The 21,566-nt window shown below is 41.5% G+C and overlaps 1 protein-coding gene across 1 annotated transcript in view; it reads left to right on the top strand.

Moving 5' to 3' along the window:
• Positions 1-16,179, top strand: part of GPBP1 (GC-rich promoter binding protein 1) — a 38,003-nt gene extending 21,824 nt beyond the window's left edge. The window contains exons 5-13 of the mRNA XM_086479231.1: positions 1,382-1,505; positions 1,983-2,206; positions 2,853-2,919; positions 4,541-4,725; positions 5,532-5,672; positions 6,148-6,312; positions 10,206-10,390; positions 14,503-14,605; positions 15,704-16,179. Coding sequence (XP_086335357.1) covers positions 1,382-1,505; positions 1,983-2,206; positions 2,853-2,919; positions 4,541-4,725; positions 5,532-5,672; positions 6,148-6,312; positions 10,206-10,390; positions 14,503-14,605; positions 15,704-15,862 — 1,353 coding nt within the window. The 3' untranslated portion in view covers positions 15,863-16,179. The remainder of the gene's footprint in view (positions 1-1,381; positions 1,506-1,982; positions 2,207-2,852; positions 2,920-4,540; positions 4,726-5,531; positions 5,673-6,147; positions 6,313-10,205; positions 10,391-14,502; positions 14,606-15,703) is intronic.
• The last annotated feature ends 5,387 nt before the right edge of the window (positions 16,180-21,566 follow it).

Below are 21,566 nucleotides of genomic sequence, written 5' to 3'. Positions count from 1 at the left end.
CTATTACTGTGTTTTCCTTTTTTTTTTCCCCTGCTCCCTTTGATCAGTGGAGTACTTTAAATATTAATATAGCTTGATTAGACGTTAGTGAATAGTTATTGAAATAAACTTGAGCCGTTCATTTTCAGACATACACCATTACTTTTTTTCCTGAATGTTAGTCTGGAGAGGGAGTGAGCTTCAGGCAACGAGGTTGATACTTCGGGTGCAGTAAAGTTGATGCGCGCTGGAATCATTAAGCTTAGTCTGCTGACACAGTACATTTCCACGCAGCTGTGCATTATGCATTTGTAGCTCTCACAGCCCTGGGATGTGTTTGACCTTTTGTACACGTGCAATACAATGGACATATATGCGCACAATAAGTCTGATGGGAGGGAAAGGGGCTTTGCTTCATCTGCATGAAAGGCTGGCTGAGGGGCAGGGAGGTGCTGGGAGACACAGCACTTTGCTGTTCCTCACTGGGAGATGTGTGGTGTGAACAACAGTAAGGCCAAGCACCACTTTTGCAGAACAAAAACTTATTCTTGAATTTTTATGGTGTAACAGTGAAAGAAATGTTTTGGTGTAAAAATAGTAAAGCCAGATAGAAGTAGTAGGGAAGACAGCTGCTGTAAGACATGGTCTTTTTTTGGTTTAATCTCCTTAGGTATGAGTTCTAGTCAGGATGTAATTTTGATTTCTGAGTGCTGTTCTCACTATAAGGTTTAGTTTATAAAGAACTTCCTACTGATATGTTAAAGGTTTATTTACTTAAAATTTCTACAATGCCGACTTACAAGCTGATAATTTGAAGTATGTTTGTGAATCTGTACGCTTTTGACTCTAGGTTTTGTTTGTATTTCATAACAAGTTGCATTTGCCTTAGTAAGTTACATTGACAAGATGAATAAATTGGGCCTTTTTTGGGTACCACCGCCTCTGGTGAAAATGGCTCCTTGCTTTCTATGGAATGCATGCATGTAGTCTCTGACCACCCAAATTAAGATCCCAGACTTCTTTTCTGCCTACCAAACTGTGATCTCTTCTCCTTTTATTACCTTTTTTTATTTTTCCTCTGCTGCAACACATGTCAGTTGTTCTCTGTTCTGCTGCCACAACAAAATAGACACTTGGGTTTTTTATGTTGTGTCACCAGCATGGTCCTCAGTACTGTTTCAGTGTCCTGGAGCAGAACACAGAGCTTCCACTTTGCTAGCATGGGAGATGGTGACATAGCTCTGAATGTACGAATACTTGAGGACCTCCATATTGTCTGTCATTCAAAGTCGTTTTAAAAACAAATTGTATGTACTGTGAGTAATGTGCATGTTACAGTTCTGATAATTCAGTTTTGTTATTAATCAGATATCTCAGGTCTACCACTTATGCTTCTTTACAGTCGTCACTGAACTTTGAAAAACATTCTGAAAACTCTCCGTGGACAGAGAATCGTCATGAAGCAAATCGCAGAAGACACAACTCTTCAGATGGATTTGATCCTAACATTGGTTGGTCTAATGGAGGTATAATTTAGCTTTCATGGAACACTTTGAATAAGTTTACATCATTGCTTAGTAGCACTAGCTAGAAAAGAAAATCTGATGATAATAGCTCTGCTATGCTAAATTCTTATTCTGTGGTAAAATAGAGATAATGGAAAGACAGATCTTCTGGGAGAGGATGTGATGACTAAGGGTTGGTTAAAGTAGTGTGATACCAGGTGTATTTCTCTCTTAAGAAGAATAAGAGTGTAGAGTTAATATTCTAGCCAACAACATGTAAACGAGCAGCCAGTAAAGGAGATTGACTTGTCTTAATGTTGGCCTACTATCCTCTTTCTCTGGCACTCTTTGCAAGATTCTTTCCTGCTGCTTATGTGAATGAAAACTTAAGTTTACTATGCTATTGCGTCCCAGAGTATAGAGCAGCTGTCTTCTCTAACAATTTTGTTCTTTTAAAATCGTTTGTAATTACATTTCTTTAAAATTTAAAAATCTAAGGGCATTTGGGGAGAAAAGAGAAGAATGGTTGGCGTTCACAAGGCAGAAGTGGTACAGAAAATACAAACCATCGTGGGGGATACCATGGTGGAGGTTCCCGCGCTCGTACCAGCACTTTCCACTGTGGAAGAGGCCAAGGAATGCATGAAAACAATGTACCTGATAATGAAACTAGGAAAAAGGAGGACAAAGAAGTACCCAAGCAGTTTGAGGCTGAGGATTTTGTAAGTTAATTGTAATCATAATGAACAAGGTTTCATTGTTTCTGTAAGTGCCATTTTGTCCATTACAAGGTACTTCACGAGACTTCACCAGTTTCACATCATCATATGAGGGATCACCCTTAGGTAAGGGTGTTAGTCACAGCCCATAGGTAAGAAGGTGTTTGTCCACCAACTTGTTTCTCCTTTTATATGCAGTTTTTATCATTACCTGGTTATTATTGATACTTAAGTGTTAAGTGAAACTACAATTGGATTCCAGTTTACTGTGGAATGTATATGTATTAAAATCTATGTAGTTATTGGAAATGTGAAGTACTAACAAAGTGATCTTTCTGCCAGTGGCCCTTTAAGATTCCATGCTTCAACCTGGAAATGTAGGATTGCTTCCTATTTGAAGAACTGTACATTGCTGTTTTTTGCTTTGTCTGGACAGTTCATGTAATGGTATAGATTGCTGCTTCAGGTGTTTTTTTGAAGCACAGCAAGAGAGCATTGACATTTTGGGTTGCAGGGGGAAGTGTCTGGTCTGTTTCCATTTAAAAATCTTTGACAGCAGAGGTCATACTGTGAATATTACTGTGATTCTTTATTTCATTGGTTCCAGAATTCAAGACTTATTTTTTAAATAATGATAAAACTTTTTCAGCCGTCTTTGAACCCTGAATATGAGAGGGAACCAAACCGGAGTAAATCTTCAGCTGCAGGTGTGTGGGGTGAGTATTTTTGGTGTTTCTAAATGTAAAAATGTAGCAGAGATCTGAAGTTGTTTTATTGCAAACATAGGATTTTTTTTTTAGAGTTACAAAGGTATAGATTTAAATTATAAAGGTATATATTGAAATTGAGGGAACTTCAATATTGTTACAATGTAAATCTCTTTTTGTTAGAGGTGTAACACTTCTATTTGAACATTAATCCGTTGGTCTGTAGATGCAGCCACAAGTAGAATAGTTTCCCAGAACAAGTATACATCTTCTTGGTAAAGATGTGAAGAATTTATCTTCACCTTTATTTTCAAGAGGAGATACAATGAAGGTGTGTCACCACACAAACTAGCGATGTGATTGCTAGCTGAAGACTTGGTAGAAGAATGCTTCTGACTGATTGGGGCTGTTGGAAGAATTTGGAGAGAAACCTAGGAGGGCTGGGAAGAGAACATAAGCTTGCAGATGATTAAGGTTTCTCCCTGGAAGTGAATGTCTTAAGCTGTTCATTGTGTTTACAAATTACTTCTAACAAATCTGATCCTGAGAGTGGGCCTTGAACTGAACTGTAGTCTGGGATTATTTTCTCATCTCTACCTGATTAAATTTGGCTACCACTTTACAATTCTATGGGCTTTATGCAGGTAATTGTTCGCCCTTACAAAAGGTGGCAGCTTTAGACTGCACAGGTTTTAAAGTAATAAACTTAGTCAATTTAAGAACCTTTCTCTTTATGAAGAAATAGCTTTAAATGGAAAACATGCTGCTTAATCTGTTGCTAATACTGAGATCTGAAACTTACTGTTCATTTTAAATAGTACTTTAATTTGCTGGTTCTTTTTCTCATACTTCCCCAGTATGTTTTGCACATTTAGGTTACACTAGATGTAGGCCAACCCCTCAATATGAATATCTAACTGCTAAGAACTTTTGCAGCAGCCTGAACAATTGGATTGCTTTCCAGTTTTGTGTGTTTAGCAGCTTTCATGTGAAAGTCTGGAATTATAATTTGCTTTAAATAAAAGAGCAACAGTAATTAAATTCTTTCCTAACCAAGTTGGGAAAAATTACATAGCAATTTGAGTGTTTTACAACCTTTGCAACACTCTGAGTGTGGCTGTTGGATGATGTGGCTCAGTTTGATCTGAAGGATTGTAGATCATATCATATCTCGTAGATCAGATCATATCATATCTCGTAGATCAGATCAGATCATATCATATCTCGTAGATCGTATATCATCATGTATCGTATCTCGTAGATAATTTTGATATGAAAACCATAATCTCTTTTGAAGATCAACAACTAGCAGTATTTGGATTTTAGATCTGCAAACAAGAACAGTTGTAGCTGGCTTCTATGAAGAATATCTTTACTTTCCAAAAGTAAAATTCCTTCATTGCCATGTGAAATACTTTACAAGTAGCGGTTGTAGAAAATGGAACAGGACCTACGTTTATCTAGGTTTGTATGTTGTGTAATTTGCAGAACTAATACCGGACTGAGTTCCTGATTTATGCCTGTTTTCTCTGGACCATATGGCTATCCAGTACCTTATGAAGTAGAAACATAAGATTGTATACACATGCACATGTATGTGTATATGCATTTCTTTTTTTTTTTTTTCCAGAGTACCCTTTGAATCCTAAATCTAGATCTCAAAGAATGCTGGTCATTAAAAAGGGCAATACAAAAGAACTGCAGATATCTGGATTCCCAGTAGTTGGAAGTCTTCATTCACAGCCAGTAAGGGTTGGAAGTGGCCCAAGTGTTTATAAAGGATTGGTCCCTAAACCTGTCACTCCACCTGCGAAGGTGAGTCTTGGATACTGGTGGCATGAACAACGTGCTAAAAAAACCCAAACTGTAATTCTGAATGTGCTTATTTCACCCTTGGGAGTAGTGTTCCTAGAGTATTATGCTTTCACCTCTTGTGAAGCACAATACACCCCTGAATTGAATGGAAACAACTTTTCTAATTTTTCTTTTTAAACTACGCTGTAATTAGGTCTCCCTTTGTTTCTCATTTACCTTTTTTGAGGACTGCAGGAGCTGTCCAAGGAGAGCGAAAAGGATGTTTTTAACTTAAAGAACAGTAATGCCTTTTGTATATATGATTTTAACATAAAAATAGATACCTAGTGGAGAGATGTAGTTGGCATAAAAATACCTTCAGAATTTATCCCGATTATTGATAGACATGATGTTGCAACCTGTTAGTGTCATTCTAGTTCCTTTCCAAATGCAGCTTTCTGTGTTCATCTCTTGATTTTTGTTTCAGGCATTTTTCTGTGCTCCTGAGAGCATAGGATGGAGTAGTTCTTAAGTCTCTAACATTCTACATTAAAAACAATACTTTTGGCTGTTGAAGACTCATATTTTGATTCTTAGTACCTCAAATATGAGGGTCTTAATTGGTTTGAAATTTTAGTCTTTATATAAAAAGTGTAAACAGTATTTGTAAGTGGATGAATTGCTCATAAATGGTCTCTTTTCCATAAGAAAACAGTTGTTTGCACTAAATTATGTTGTAGTTACGATTTGCTTTTGCTGAATCATTTTTCTGAAGATTCCTGAAAATAATCCTATTGTAGTTAATGACTCTTTAAATTTCTGTTTAGTCTACACAGTGGAAAAGCCAAGCAAAAGAAAATAAACTTGGAAATCCATTTCCTCATGAATCTGCCTGTGGTGTTGGCAATTTCAGTCCTTTCAAATCAACTGCCAAGGCATTTACTGTATCACAGAATTCAGTGAAAGAGGTAAAGCAATGTCTGTAGTTTCTATCAAATCTGTGAAATGTTTAATTTGGTTAGATGAGGGGATCAGTCCATTTTATGCAGAATTGTGTTAAATAAGTGTTTTTGGAAGTTAATGTGTGAGAAATATAGAAGGCTCGTCACTGGCCTTTAAGTGCTGCACGATTTGCTTTGTAGGTTTGATTTGGAGTAAAATGATGCATTATGAAGTATAACCTGATAGGTTTAAACTTCAAAACTGCTAATGGTATGATAGACTTCAGAAGGTCCACGGTTTATTAGCAGTGCTCCATAAATCTGCATCTCTGGATTTACATGTAAGAACTATATATACTGAAATACAAACATCTTCCCTCTGCTGTTGACCATGGATATATGTGAAACCTGAAACTACAGGTGCCAGAGAGTCTTTTTGTCTTTCATTCAAAGTTTTCTGAATGAATAAACTTATATTTCTTTTTCTAACTCCCTACGTTAGTATAATCGGTCGAATTCTTCATCCCCTGTTGACAAAGTTGGTCAGCCTCGTTTAACAAAATTGACAAGAATGCGGACTGATAAGAAGAGTGAATTTTTGAAAGCCTTGAAACAACATAGAGTGGAAGAGGAACATGAAGATGATAATCATACTGGGCAAGAGAAGGTACTTTTGTTCATACCTATTGTAGATCTGGCACTAGTAGTTTTCAGATGGACTGTAAGCTACTTTTTGTCTTTCAGTAAACAGCTGTTAAGTCATGGTCTTGGATCTCTAAATGAAGGAAAGGAATTATGTTTTGATGGATTTTTAAAAGTTGTGTCAAGTACTACTCTTCCTCCAGTGCTTCTTAGTAGTTTCTTCTTTTCTTTCTGCAGTACCTGTTCATATATATTAATAACTCAGGTACATCTATGTCTTTAGCAACAATAAAAAGAATAAATTAAGGTTAGTACACTAACTTAATCATAGAGTCATATAATTGTTCAGGTTGGAAAGGACCTTTAAGATTGAGTCCAAATGTGAACCTAACACTGCCAAGTCCATCACTAAACCTTGTCTCTGAGCACCACATCTACATGCCTCCAGGCATGGTCACTCAGCCACTTCCCTGGGCAGCCTGTCCCAATGACTGACAACCCTTTCAGTGAAGAAATTCTTCCTCATACCCACTCTAAACCTACCCTGGCACAACTTGAGGCCATTTCCTCTTGTCCTGTCACTTGTTACTTGGGAGAAGAGACCAACCCCCACCTCACTGCAACCTCCTTTCAGGTAGTTGTAGAGAGCGATAAGGTCTCCCCTCAGCCTCCTCTTCTCCAGGCTAAACAGCCCCAGTTCCCTCAGCCGCTCCTCACAAGACCTGTTCTCCAGGCCCTTCACCAGCTTCGTTGCCCTTCTCTGGACACGCTCCAGCACCTCAACATCCTTCTTGCAGTGAGGGGCCCAAAGCTGCACACAGCATTCGAGGTGCAGCCTCACCAGTCCAAGTACAGGGGCACGATCACCTCCCTGCTCCTGCTGGTCACACTATGTCTGATACAGGTCAGGATGCTGTTGGCCTTCTTGGCCACCTGGGCACACTGCTGGCTCATGTCCAGCCGGCTCATGTCGACCAGCACCCCCAGGTCCTTTCCCGCCGGGCAGCTTTCCAGCCACTCCTCCCCAAGCCTGTAGCGCTGCATGGGGTTGTTGTGACCCAAGTGCAGGACCCTGCACTTGGCCTTGTAGACCCTCATGGCATTGGCCTCAGCCCATCAATCCAGCCTGTCCAGATCCCTCTGCCCTTGAGCAGATCAACACTCCCACCCAACATGATGTCGTCTGCAAACTCACTGAGGGAGCCCTCGATCTCCTCATCCATATCATTGATAAAGATGTTGAACAGAACTGGCCCCAGTACTGAGCCCTGGCAAACACCACTCATGACTATCTGCCAACTGGATTTAACTGCATTCCCCACCACTGTTTAGGCCCAGCCATCCAGCCGTTTTTTTACCCAGCAAAGAGTATGCTCGTCCAAGTCATAAGTGGTCGGTTTCTCCAGGAGAATGCTGTGGGAGACTGGGTCAAAGGCTTTACTAGAGTCTAGGTGAACAACATCCACAGACTTTCTTTCCCTCATCCACTAGGCAGGTCACCTTGTCATAGGAGGAGTTCAGGATAGTCAGGCAGGACCTGCCTTTCATAAGCCCATGCTGACTGGGCCTGATCACCTGGTTGTCCTATGCATGCTGCGTGATGGCACCCAAGATGATCTGCTGCATAACCTTCCCTGCACCGAGGTCAGGCTGACAGGCCTCTAGTTCCCCAGATTCTTCTTCTGGCCCTTCTTGTAGCTGGGCATCCCATTTGCTAACCTCCGCTCAACTGGGACCTTCCTGGTTAGCCAGGACTACTGGTACATGATGGAGTGGCTTGGTGAGCACTTCTGTCAGATCACTCAGTACTCTTGAGTGGATCCCATTTGACACCATGTACTTGTGGAGGCAGTGTTTCATACCTTGGCTGCTAGTTATCCTATGAAACAATCAATGGAAAAACTTGGTCCTGCTTCTCATACCATTTCCTTTCGAATTAGTGTTTGAATAGCCAGAAGTTCTCTATTCTTGGTCTAGTCATGGGAGTAATAGTTCAGTTTATGCATATATAAAGAACCTGTTTTTACTTCCTAATTGAGAACTTGGAGGCCTGTACTGACTGTGTATAGTATGTGTCAGGTTTCTTTCAGTCTGGATTGGTTTATGTATGTAGTACTTGTCTGGCACCAAAGAATATTTCTGTCAGTGCTAAGGATTGTATTATTCAGGATGAGGTGGTTACAAAACTGTTCACTGTAAATGAGTGGCTTAATATAATATATTTTAACAAAACAAAACAAAAAAATCACAAATTAAAAATCAGCCAGATAAATGAGTGGTTTTGAGGAAGGTTTATTTGGATTCAGAGACATGAAAAAATAAACCATGCCAGTGCGTTGCTTATAAAAATAAGTTTGACTTTTGTGACCCTGTTCCTATTTCAGGCAAAATAAAATTTGCTGTAATGGGGCTGTACAACTTAGCTGTATGCATGAGTTAAGAAAGGTCTGTGTCTTTCCATAAGGTGTTCTGTGGCTGAGCACCCAGAGATGGTTGTTGGGGGTAAAGTTGTTTGTGTGTGTTTAAGAAAAACACAAAGATTTTGATTTAAGATTGAAAAGGTATTGGAAAACACTGCCATGAGCTTCAGAATTTTGAAAATAGTACATGAACGTGTTGCGGGTTTCTGTTCCTGAAATTGTCTTGAGTTTGTAATATCTTTGATATGCACATCGAACATGTTTGGTTGTCCTGTTGTACTCAAGTGCTTTTCAGAGGCAAGAGTATTAAAAAAAAAAAAAAGACTTTTAGTAGTGGGAGTTGCAGTGTCCTTGGATAGGTGTGTGTGGCACATGGCCTGGAGTAGTTGTTGGTAAGTGCATGCTTCCTTTTCCGTGCTGTTGCTGTTTCACTAACAGATATGAAAAGATGTTAGATCATGTAACTAATAGTTGTCCTACTTCCAATGTTTGTTTTAATGATCATCAGTAGAAGACATGGTGTGCAGCTGAGTGGATGGGAAGGTAACTGCACAACAGTCTTCTATAACATGATCCCATTGATGGATTTTTAAGGGCTGCAGTAATGGATTTCATCTCTGAAATCATAATCAGCAGCTGAATCATGCTTGGAAGAAACTATTTTGCCCTATATATATTGTTCAATATTTTTATGAATTTTGTTTGATAATCTGAGATGCATGTGATTTAACAACTGAATGTGTGTTTACCTGGGATACTTGTTCTTAAGAAATTCTTGCTGAGCATTCTTAATTTTCTGGAAGCAGACAACACTGTAAGTGGGAGGGAAATGATGATGATGGTTTTGATCTTGCACTCTGAAGAAGGGTTTCTTACAAGTGCAGAACTGGCTGATTGATTGATTGCCTCCTGGTGCAGATAATGCTTTTGTATGCCCAGTTTAGGTATTTTGTTGTCAAAAGGGTGTTAACTAGATAACGATTGTACTTGTCTGTTTTTACAGTTGGTAAGACTTTTGAGGCTGTTTGGCTTATTACTAAATATGAATTAGAGTTTGCTGAATGAGTAGAATAACAAGAAACATCTCTGTTTCAAAAGATTAAAGAGCTTTTAATACTTGAGTCAACCTGAATGGTCTGCTTTCTAAATAAACTTTCTAATTCTTACTTCATGGCTAGTAAGTTACAGTTGCTGTTAACAGCAGCCTGAGAATCTGCGATGAGTGCATGTGTGTAAGGGAAGTTGTCATCTGAGTTTAAAGAGCATTATCCAGTTTTTCTGAACTTGTGGCAGATGAATTTACTGTTTGAGGTACAGTGCCTGTGACCTGCCCCTTATACTAAGTAAATTTGAAAACTCTTACACTATCAAACTTCTCCTGACACAAATGGCCCTGATGTTTAATAAGGAGCCTTGTTTGTAAGTTCAACACTTGAAGACATTTACTTGTGAATGGAATTTACTTTTAAACTTTGTAATGTATAATTATTTTTTATAGGATGATGAGGCCTTTAATTTGCATAACAGCAACAGTCCTCATGATGAGAGAGATATAAACCGAAACTTTGAGAAGGACATTCCACAGGAGAATGGCAATGCTTCAATTACATCTCAACAGATCATTCAGTCTCCAGCTTTCCCTCATGCAGGTGTTCTTTCAAGCTCACTTGAGGCAGAGCATAGGTATGTACTTTATATCATATAAAGAGTGTTACTTTTTGGTAAATAAGCATGTCATAAATTCTTACCAGTTCAGAAGTCAGAATCTGAAAACTGAGAACACGTAAAATGGTTACTGACTGCTGTCCAAGTTTAACTTTTAGATGTGTACTAATTTAACATGGAATATGCTTTGTTCCTAGTAGACTTAGCCAGTATTGTGTACTGACTGAAGCTTGCTTTACTAAAAACTTGCTATATTTCCTTATAAAGAAGTAAAGCAAACTGCATAGTGACTTCATCCCTCTCATTTTGGTCTGCATGTCTAGGAGGAACAATGCATGTATTTGCTATTTGGATTAATAGTACTTTAAATGCTGCGTCTGATGTAGAACTCCAGTGAGTTTTTTGTCATTGTTAGAGTAGTTAATTATTTCTGTGGCTGACTAGTTGACACTGTCAGTGATGTCACAAGAGAGTGCACTGGGGAGGGAGAAGGTAAGTTCAGAAAGGATTGAAACAATTCTAGTATCTCATAAAAGTGACGGCAGTAGCAGCTGGTAGAGATGAAAATGGTGCTGCTGGGAAATCACAAATCAGTCTGGAGATGAACTTGTCATGAGCTTTGTCAGATTCTGACTATTTCTGGCAACTACAAAATTGTAGTGATAGGTTAGATTTTTTTAAATTTATTTTTATTTTAGTGAGAGATTTTGCGTATACATTGGACTAGAGAACTTTCCCTTTTATAGTACCTGCAGAGGAAATGTCAAAGACCTCTTAGCCCTCGCAAGTACGAGAAGTGAAGTGTACCCTGCTCTGTTCCTTTTTTTCTACCATTGGCTGTGGAGACAGAAATCTTTTGCCACTAAAGCTGCTGATAATGATTTTTTGACTAGAAGATAGGAGTTGAATCTAGCTTTTGTTTTTCAATTCAAATGACTTTGAATGGCCTTCATAGGGTTTCTGGGCAAGTGTCTTTCCTTTGTGGTATCCTAGAGAGGCTGTGTCTTCATACTGTCTCAGCCCTTTGGCTGTGACCTCTGTATGCATGTAGGCGGATGGTTATGGTAAGCCTTTTTGTGGTAAATTGAACGTGAAGTGACCAGCTTAACTCACAGGATACTTGTGCATACCTGGTAACAGTATGGACGTATCTCATACAAAATATATCTTGGACTTCCCTTCCTCTGGGGAAGTTTCCAACATGCAGCCATCATGTTGGTGTCAAGTTTGCTAGTCTGAAGTTTAATATTTTTACATAGTTCACACTTTTAAACATTCTAGAAGCCTAGAGTCACTTTAAAGGGACAGTGGTCCTGCTAACTTTAGACAATGTTAGTCAAATCCATGTCTCTCCAGTTTACGGACAAGGATGTCATGTGGGACAGTGTGAAATGCTCTGCACAAGGCCAGGTAGATGGTGTTGGTTGCTCTTCCCTTATGCATCAGCCCTGTAGCCCTGTCATAGGCCACCAAATTTGTCAGGCACAATTTGCCCCTAGTGAAGGCATGCTGGCCGCCACCAATCACCACCTCATTTTCCGTGTGCCCTAACATAGTCTCCAGGAGGGTCCGTTCGGTGATCTTGCTGGGCACAGAGATGAGACTGACTGGACTGTAGTTCCCTGGCTCTTCCTTTTTTTTATTTTTTAAAAGTGGGGATTATGTTTTCCTCTTCCACTTACTTGGAACTTTGCCAGACTGCTATGGCTTCACAAATATGATGGATAGTGGCTTAGCTGCTTCATGTGCCAGTTCCCTTCGGTACTTCCTTTTTCTGTTTCAGTTTGTCCAGGAGCTCCTTGTTCATCCACACAGGCCTCCTGGCATTTTTGCCTGACTTCCTCTTTGTTGGGATGCGTTGCTGCTGAGCTTGGAGGAGGCGATCCTTGAACGTTGACCAGCTTTCTTGGGCCCCTCTTCCCTCCAGGGCTTTATCCCATGGTACTCTGCCAAGCAGTTCCCTGAAGAGGCCAAAGTCTGCTCTCCTGAAGTGCAAGGCACTGAGCTTTCTGTGTACCCTCCTCACTGCCCTAAGGATCTTGAACTCCACCATCTCATGGTCACTGCAGCCAAGGCTGCCCTTGAGCTTCACATTCACCACCAGCCCCTCCTTGTTGGTGAGAACAAGGTCCAGCATAGCACCTCTCCTTATTGGTTGCTCTGTCACTTCGAGAAGGAAGCTATCATCAATGCATTCCAGGAACCTCCTGGATTTCTTGTGCCTTGCAAGATCACAGCCCTGCAGGCATGTGTACGTCTCTAACTCTTTGTGTCTATTCCCCATGCTACGTGCATTTGCATAGAGGCATTTAAGCTGAGCCCCCAGTGAAGCTGACTCACTGTCTGGAATTTCCTTGTGCTGCCCTCCGGGTGCTCTCCTGCTGACCTGTGATCCCTGTCCAGGCTCTGGGCATCTATTACTGGCACTGGCATCAGACTGGTAGGAGTGAGATGGCTTGAGGTTCCCCTCCTGTGGCAACTTTAGTTTAAAGCCCTCTTCCCCAGCTTGGCAAGCCTATAACCAAAATGCTCTTCCCTTTCTCTGACAGATGGACCCCATCAGCTCCCAGTAGATCAGTATTCTCAAAGCAAGTGCTGTGGTCTAAGTAGCCGAAGCCCTGGCTGTGGCACCGATCCCGTAGCAGTTGTTGCCCTGCCAGATTTGACTGTCCTTTTCCAACCCCTTCCCTTTGACCATGAGGACTGATGAAAAAACTACCCGCACTCCCAAGTCCTTTGCTGCTGCTCCCAGGGCTCTGAAATCCGTCTTGATACTCCCCAGGCTGCTGCTGGCTGTGTCACTGGTGCCCACATGGAACAACAGCAGTGGATAATAGCCAGTGGGCTGTATGAGGGTTGGTAGTCTCTTGGTGACGTTCCTGACACAAGCCCCTGGTAAGCAGCGCACCTCCCTAAAGAGTGTGTCAGGTCAGGAGACGGGTGCGTGTGTTCGTCCTTCTCAGAAGAGAGTCACCTCCTGTATCTGCTGTCGTCATCTTTTCTTAGTTGCTGTGGTTCTTCTATGTGGAATGGATCAGGCTGCTTCGCTCGGCTCCAGCATCTCTCCCGATGTGATGGGTTTTTCCTCTTCAATCTGTAGAGCCGTGAAGCTGTTCTGCAAGGATGTCTCAGGCTTCAGGGGAAGTCTCTTCCTCCTTCTGGTCCTTGCTGTTGCAGCCTTCCATTCTTGAGCATTATTGACCTCACTCTCTTCTGTGTGTGCCGCTGGGGGGACTTTCTGACTGTCTAGCCGTGGGCTGTGGGTCCACTGCAGACTGCATTATCTAACTCCTTCTAATCCTCCCTGATGCCACCTGCTGCAGGAGGTCCTCCGCCTGGGCTCACCTATTGCAGGCAGGTCTGCTGCCTGTCCCTGCCCCGGGAGAAAGGCCTGGGCACTTTCTCCGGTTTGACAGTGCTTTATCAGTCACATACTGCTGTCCCACTTTTGGGAGTAGCTAAAACATGTTGATTATTGCATCTTCAGAGATCTCAGGCTTGGTCACGAGAGGAATCTGTCTGTTACTTCTTTTCCTCCCCTCATCCGAATACTCACTCCTAGTTCTAGGCTTTCTGTGCTGAAATACCAGTGTCTGCAGTTCAGTGAGACTCAATTGCAAAGAAGCCTGTCCTGGCTCTGACATTAGTGTGTGCTAGAAAAAAGTAACTATATGAGGCCATTGCATCCTGAATTTGTTCCCGTGGAGGGACAGTACCAGTACTCCTCATGGCTGCTGTGTTATCCAGGAAAACCTGCAGATTCCTTCAGCGTGAGTCTTTGTCTCTTCATACTGTTTTCAAGGGGGTACACTGCTGCTCCACCGGAGCAGTTATGCAGAGGAAATACATTCTTTTCCACCTGACACAGATGTCTTGCCTTAAAATGAAGGTTCAGTTTTTACCACATGTAGTGTAAAATGGGGTCATCTGTGAAGGACATCTCAACTTCTATGATTTGTGTATCTTTTGTAAGGCTTTTAATCTACTTTTAACTAAGAGTTTGTTTAAAAATAGTTATGCACTGATTAATCCATTTGTTACAGGTCTTTACACACGTATATAGGCAGAGCTTGAAATGTCTTGTGTGTGTGTGTAGCAAATTCCTTAATGTTGTCCTTTTTAATTTAAAGGTTGTTAAAGGAGATGGGCTGGCGGGAGGACAGTGAAAATGACGAAACATGTGCTCCGCTAACAGAGGATGAGATGAGGGAGTTCCGAGTGATTAGTGAACAGGTAACACTAAGTTAACGTTCCATTACAAAGTTGTAGTTGACTACCCTAGATGCCTACCTTTTGAGAAGGGTCTGCAGTAATTTGATGGCTGGGAATGTTGCTGTTCCAGTACCATTTCAGTATTGTGCCTTTGGAAGAACAGTTGCTTTAAAAAGATTGGAGACCAGTCCTTATTGTAGGTAAGGCCTCTTCTCAAAATATCAAGGGAAAGGTAAGGGTGTGCTTCTGAGTGCTTTCAGCACTGCTGGTAGTAGAATTGCACAGGCTTTCTAGCTTCTCAGCTTAGCCTGGGGAAAGGGAATTTTCTTTCAAGGTTTTTATGCATTTTTCTTAGTTCTCTAAAATCTGAATTTTCTCTGTTGGAGAGTGAGACACATTTAATTCACTAGTAACTAAGTCTGAAAAGGCAATCTAGACTTGAGTTTTTTAAATTAGGAGTGTTTTGTGTACCTGATGGGGTCAATGAGGAGGTCCTGGAAGGGAGAAACTTGTGTGAAGTCAAATCTGAACATTTGGTATTTTCAGAAGTCTACCCACACACATGTTAAATAGAGCATTTGGAATATTAAACATTTAAGTGCTTGGTTTGTTGCCCAGCTTCTGCACTATGTCTGGAAATGCAGTAATTCCTGTCTTTTTGTAGAATCAGTTCTTTCCTTTGTCTCCAGTGTCTTTGATTTTCCGACTGCATCATACCCATTCTTTCCTGCTCCTTCTCCACTTCTGGGCCCCTTCCTTATTGCAGACTCTGCCCTGCTTAGCACAGATGTTTGCAGCACTGTGGAAAAAGGGACTGCATTGCAGGAGAGACTGTGTGGGAGGAGGGGTCATGGGGGCAAGATGTCTGAGGAAGTGGGTGAGCAGAGGGTAAGCTCTTGTTGACTGCAGGAGCTTAGCATGATTGGAGGTGCTTGGATACAGGTGGCTGCCCCAGAAGTGAAGGCTGTTAGGGGAGTTTTCCTTTGTGTGTGTATGTGAAAAGATAGTGCTATGAATCTAGTTTAGCCCAGAGATGATGATGTAGAGAACATTGAAATGCAACAGATTGTTGTGCTTAGCTTTTTCTTTTTCTAAATACATCTGATTTTCTCATTTCAGTTACAAAAAAATGGCCTTCGGAGAAATGGCATTTTGAAAAATGGCCTCTTCTGTAATTTTAAATTTGGCCCCTGGAAAAACAGCACTTTCAAACCTGCTCTGGAGAACGAGGATTCTGAGACGAGCAGCAGTGATACATCAGATGATGATGATGTGTGAAGACTTCTCTAACACCTGTAGAAGCCTGTTGTGATCTCATGAAAATTTGGGGATGTTGTCCAAAAGATTTTCTAATTTGTGTAATAACATACCCACTAGAGTAAGAATGATGGGACTTTTTTGTGACAAGAGCAGGGGAAGTTGTGTTGGGTGTGTTGAAAACTGTTATAATTTCTTTGTAAACGAACGTTGTAGGATGAGGGCGTGGCTTGACCCAGCATTGACTTTCTTCTTCACTGAAGCATTTCTGACTAGCAATGTGACAATGTAACAAATCAGACTTTGACATTTAATAATAAAAATGAAGAATTGTGCAATGTCTTGCAAAGCTTCTGTCTTAAAATGTCCAAGTCTATAAGGATAAAAAGGGCAGCTTGACACAGTGTTTTGCTTGTCAAGTAATTTCTTTCTTACAATGGAAATCCTTGAGTCCACTCTGTACGCAAAAAGGACAATGTAGCACATTGGCTAAAATGAGTAAAGTGCACTAGAACTCCTTTCCTGAATTGAGCTGTTGTACTGTTCTACTTCTTCCACACATAACTGCTCTTCAGCCATTTGTAGTGTAGTCATTGTTATTAATGGCAAAAGACCCTGATGTTACACTTCCAAATTTATAGAACTAACCTTTGAATTGAAAGCTTTATGGGGCATTGCAAGACCCAGTATTCTCAGAGTGAACACATTTCTTGTGGGGAAAATAAGCACTTTGATTTTACTATTCACATGCAGAAAAATAATTACATAGGCTGGATTTGTCCACTGCATTGAAAATAAACTGATTTCCAGAGCATTGTCTCAGTTCATAGCATCAAGGGTATTGTTTTTAAACCTGGTAAGTTTTGTTTACATTTATAGTAAATGAACTCTGGCAGCAGTGACTGCAATTCAGAGTGAGCTAAAAATATTTTCATCAGCAGATATTTCTTTTGTAGCAGCAGAAGTATGTCTATGCCATAACACCAGTTTTGCTTACTCTGTGTCACACTTCTTTATGATCACACATTTAAAAACCAAGTATTGTATTATTTATAGTTTTGATTCATTTTAGTTCTTTAAGTATCTTCCACAGGGTTGTACAAACTACGTATCATTAATTCATAAGCACAACTGCTCTCAGTGATGTTGCATGTATTTGTAACGTAGCTAATATCATAGAATCGTACTATAGAATGGTTTGGGTCAGAAGGGACCTTAAAGACCATCTCATTCCAACCCCCCTGCCATGGGCAGGGTTTCCCACCAGACCACGTTGCTCAAAGCCCCATCCAGCCTGGCCTTGAACACTGCGAGGGAGGAGGCAGCCACAGCTTCTCTGGGCAACCTGTGCCAGTGCCTCACCACCCTCACAGGAAAGAGTTTCTTCCCAATACCTAACCTAAATCTCCCCTCTTTCACTTTGAAACCATTACCCCTCATCCTATCACTACACTCGCTGATCAAGAGTCCCTCCCCACCTTCCCTCTAGGCCCCCTTTAAGTACTGGAAGGCCACTAGAAGGTCTCCCCAGGGCCTTCTCTTCTCCAGGCTGAACAACCCCAACTCTCTCAGCCTGTCCTCACAGGAGAGGTGCTCCAGCCTCCTGATCATCTTTGTGGCCCTCCCCTGGACCCACTTGTCCCATCCCACTTGGGTTTCAGGGTAGGTGAATCTTTCGTACCCTCCCTTTTAAAAGGGCTTTTCCTCTGCACGACAGAGACCTTTTGCTCTGCAAAGGTAGCGAGTTAATAACCCTCTTTGGTCAGTAGATTGGCAGTAATAACGCACTTTATTAGTAGTTTCACAGCTTGGTTAAAATAATATTTCACACATAGGATAATAGTAATATTTGACAGGTTGGATAAAGATATACCTTTCCCTAATTCTATCTAATAATATGGAGAGAGAGAGGAAAAAAAAAAAAGTGAAAACAAGAAAGAAAAAGAAATAGCACCACTTGGGGGATCCAGTGATGTCTCACAGGTCTCGTCTGGTCTCTGGTGGCGGGTGCGCACCTGTGTCTTGATTATTGGCATTTTTATTGTCCCTTTCTGTTAATATTCATGAGTCATGTTCATGTTATCCCTGCCTCGCTTTCCTTGCTAATTAGGTGGGTGCAGTCTACAACATTTTGGGGGCTTGAAGGGGTTTCTGTCCACTATAGACAAGGGAGTGGCTCTCCTCAAGTCCAGTGTACACCCCTCTTCTGCAGGGTTTGTTTGTTTGGAGAGGGGAGGTTGGGTAGCTGCTCCAACTGAGGCACCACTTATAGATCGCCCCAACTAAAGTTTCTGAAGGGAGAACACCGCTCCACCCTCTATCTCCGAGGAGGGAGCACAGCTCCACCTTCGCAGGGCTTGTTCCCTCCCTGGAGCAGGCTATACTGCAAAGCAGGCTGGTTTTAGGGCTAATGCAGTCTGCAGAGCCGTGAAGCTGTTCTGCAAGGGTGTCTCAGGCTTCAGGGGAAGTCTCTTCCTCCCGCTGGCTTATTCTGCGAGGTCGCCTCTTCCTGGCTGGTTCTGCAAGGGCACCTCCGGCTTCTTGAATCCTTACAGATATCAGAGAATGCTTACTACTCAGGCTTCATTCGGTATACATCTTTTGTGGACATTCTCTTAGTATGCAGCGATCTATTCCAATGGCAATAGCATGATTGTTACAGAGAAGTGATGTTCCATGCTGCAGGGCAAAGGCTGATTTACTTTTCTGTCCTACCTAGGTCAAAATACAGCTTTGATGTGGACTGTCTAGCTGTGGGCTGTGGGTCCACTGCAGACTGCAGTTGGCACCAGCTCACTAACTCCTTCTCAGCCTGCCTGATGCTACGCAGTCTGCTCACTGCCTCCTGCAGCTCAGCCACCTGCTGCAGGAGGTCCTCCGCCTGGGCTCACCTATTGCAGGCAGGTCTGCTGCCTGTCCCTGCCCCGGGAGAAAGGCCTGGGCAGTTCCTCCAGTCTGAGGTCTGCACTTCAGCCTCTCCAGCAGCTCCGTCTGGGTGGAGCCATCAGCCACAGCTGGAGTAGATGGTGCAGACTCCCCAGTTGGAGCTGCAGCCTTTGCTCTCAGATGGTTGCCCACCATTCTGCCTTGAGGGTCAGGTAGGATGAATGCCTTGATCTATGCAGACAGTTGCAGAATGCTGTCCGGCTGATGAGTTCTGTGAGCTTCAAGCCTCTCTGCTCGGATCATGGAAAGCCCCTTCTTCAAAGAGATGCCCCCCTGCATGCACTCCCGTGCAAACTGCCGTATATATATATATGGACATTCCTCCTCCACAATGTTTTTGAATTGTACTATTTCTTATAGTAAGTACTTTGCAATTTAGAACTCTGAAGCAAAGATATTTACAAAAGCGTGTTTTTTGTCCGTATTTAACTTCTTTAGGAAAAGACTTTTTTTAATAAGGTTGCATCTATCAGTTTTGAGCCAAAGGTGGTATTTTTTTTTACTTTTATTTTTATTAGTTTAAATAAAGATTTCTATTCAAGAGAAATATTCTATTCTATTCATTTTGTGTCTTGGAACAGACATAAAAATGTTGATGTAGTTAGTTTTCCTGTCTAAATTTAAGAGGATAAAAATGCCTTTTTTTAAAGACAAAAATGCCCTATCAGTAATGAAGTCTTTCCTACCTTGTATGCCTTACAGACCTTTCTCCTTTCCCTGTCCTGCAGGTTTTTTTACTAGCTTTGACACCTTGGTGTAGTCTATTCCCTTTTTGGTTTTCACATCCTATCAACATGATCTTCTACCTGTCCTCACTACTTAGCATATGTGAATACACTATTTTTATTACTAAGTGAAAACTTTTTTGCCTTGGTATTTGTCAAGGTGGGACATAGACTTTTGCCCTCTTTATACAGTTAGGTAACAAGTCTCACCTCTCTAATTAACCCTTTGGGAAGATACTATAATTAAAGAAGAATTGTGTTATACTAAGTGTATAGACTTAGGAAATTTACAGGTTGTAATTGAGAAAATTCTCTTTTGAGAAAGTAGAAATAATAGTTATACTTGGTACTTCTGTTTCGCTAGTTTATATCCTGAAACTGGTTATAATGAGCTGTGAGCGAAGGAAGTAACAGGAATTGAGCAGTGGTTTTGCTTTATAGAATGAAACACCTTTACAGCTTTTGCAACTTCTTTGCTGTAGGTGTGTGGCTTCTTGTCTTGTAAGTGCTGTGTTGTCCGTCCTGGCTCTATAAACATGACATATTTACTCTGTACTCCTATTACACTGTGTTTGCATCTCTGAAGTCTGGCATGTTTGATACTGTGATTTGATGTTGCTCAGACACATAACCTTAACCAGCTGGTACTTGTTGATTCAGTTCTTCTCCTAGACGGTGGTCAGTTTTGCTAGTTCAGAGACATCTCAGAGGTCTGCGTAGTCCCTAGCTGAAATGGTTATCTGCCTGCTCTCATATTTCAGTTTGCCCTTCACCACAGTATGGATGTGGGGAAGCTTCGATGTTTCCACTGCGGAACTGGATTGCCTTATATTATATTTACTTATGGCAAAGCTGAGTACTGCTTTGGTCCTCTTTTTTGCCACCTTAAGAAACGCTTTCTTTAGCTACTCACTGAGGAACTCTGTTTGCAGTTGAGTTTTTGATTTTTGTTTTCCTGGGAAATGTCACTTAAAACAAAGTTTGGTTTTCATATTTTACTTCCACAAAATGTATGAAAGTCTTTTATACTGTCCCCCTCCCTTTTGTTCAGTTCTTGAGCATATAAAGCAGAATGAAATCTGATTCTCTAGTATGTAACAATGCAACTTTTTCCATCTTCGACTTTGCTCCTTTCCCAGGGCAATTTTGGTAGTTCATGGCACTTTCTCTTCTGTCATACATAAACCATGATCCATTCCCAGGATACATCCCTTCTTGTTTTTCTGCATGCAGCAGTCAGTGATGACTGTCATCAAACTCAAGCTCTTTCAGCCCAGCACTGGCAGACTATCTCCGGTAGACATGCATTAATACTCAAAGCTTACTAGAACAGATTAAACACCAGCAAGGAAGTCTGCCTTAAAGGCTTAAGAAGTTGGCGGACTCAGTGTGAGAGACTGAGAGAGTTCATGTATGCTAATGTCTCAAACATTGTGGCAAAATCAGTTCTGCACAGCAATGATAAACTGCAAAGGAGAAGTCGGCTAGCACAGCATGCAGAAGGTGTGCTGGAGGATGCACAGTTCTGTGTTCTGATATGCCAAGCAAAACCCACCATAAATGGACAAAGGTCATAAAAGTTAATTTAAGGAAGGGGCTTGCAACCAACCAAAAGACCGTTTGTGACCACCCCCACAAGGGCCCCTGCGCAGAAGAACAAAGTTACAGAAGCCCTCGAGGGGTGTGACTGGTGCTATTGAGAGGCAAGGACTAGACTACAAAAGGCACAAATCCTGGGAGCCTCACGTGCGACCACCATCGGAGGACTGCCGCATCCGTCATCATCATTACAGGATCCAAGGGTGTTGATCTCTCTCCTATCTCTCTCTCTGTTTTCTCGTCCCTTTCCTTTCTTTCCTTTTCTTCATATAAATGTTTCAATAGAAACCACGCTACCTACTGTTACGCCTTCCAAGTTCAGATTGCTTCTACCACAAATAAAAAAATTAATCGTTTGGTGTTATTTCACTTCACCTTAATTTAGCCTGAGGGAATCTCTGCTACGACCCCCTGATTTGCCCTATTTAGGTCTTAACATTAAGCTTGTCTGTTCC

The sequence above is a fragment of the Leptosomus discolor genome, chromosome Z (genome assembly GCF_034619465.1).
Source record: "Leptosomus discolor isolate bLepDis1 chromosome Z, bLepDis1.hap2, whole genome shotgun sequence".
In the NCBI taxonomy this organism is placed as follows: Eukaryota; Metazoa; Chordata; class Aves; order Leptosomiformes; family Leptosomidae; genus Leptosomus; species Leptosomus discolor.
The sequence above is the reverse complement of the archived record's forward strand: the minus strand, read 5'-3'. Positions and strand labels throughout refer to the sequence as shown.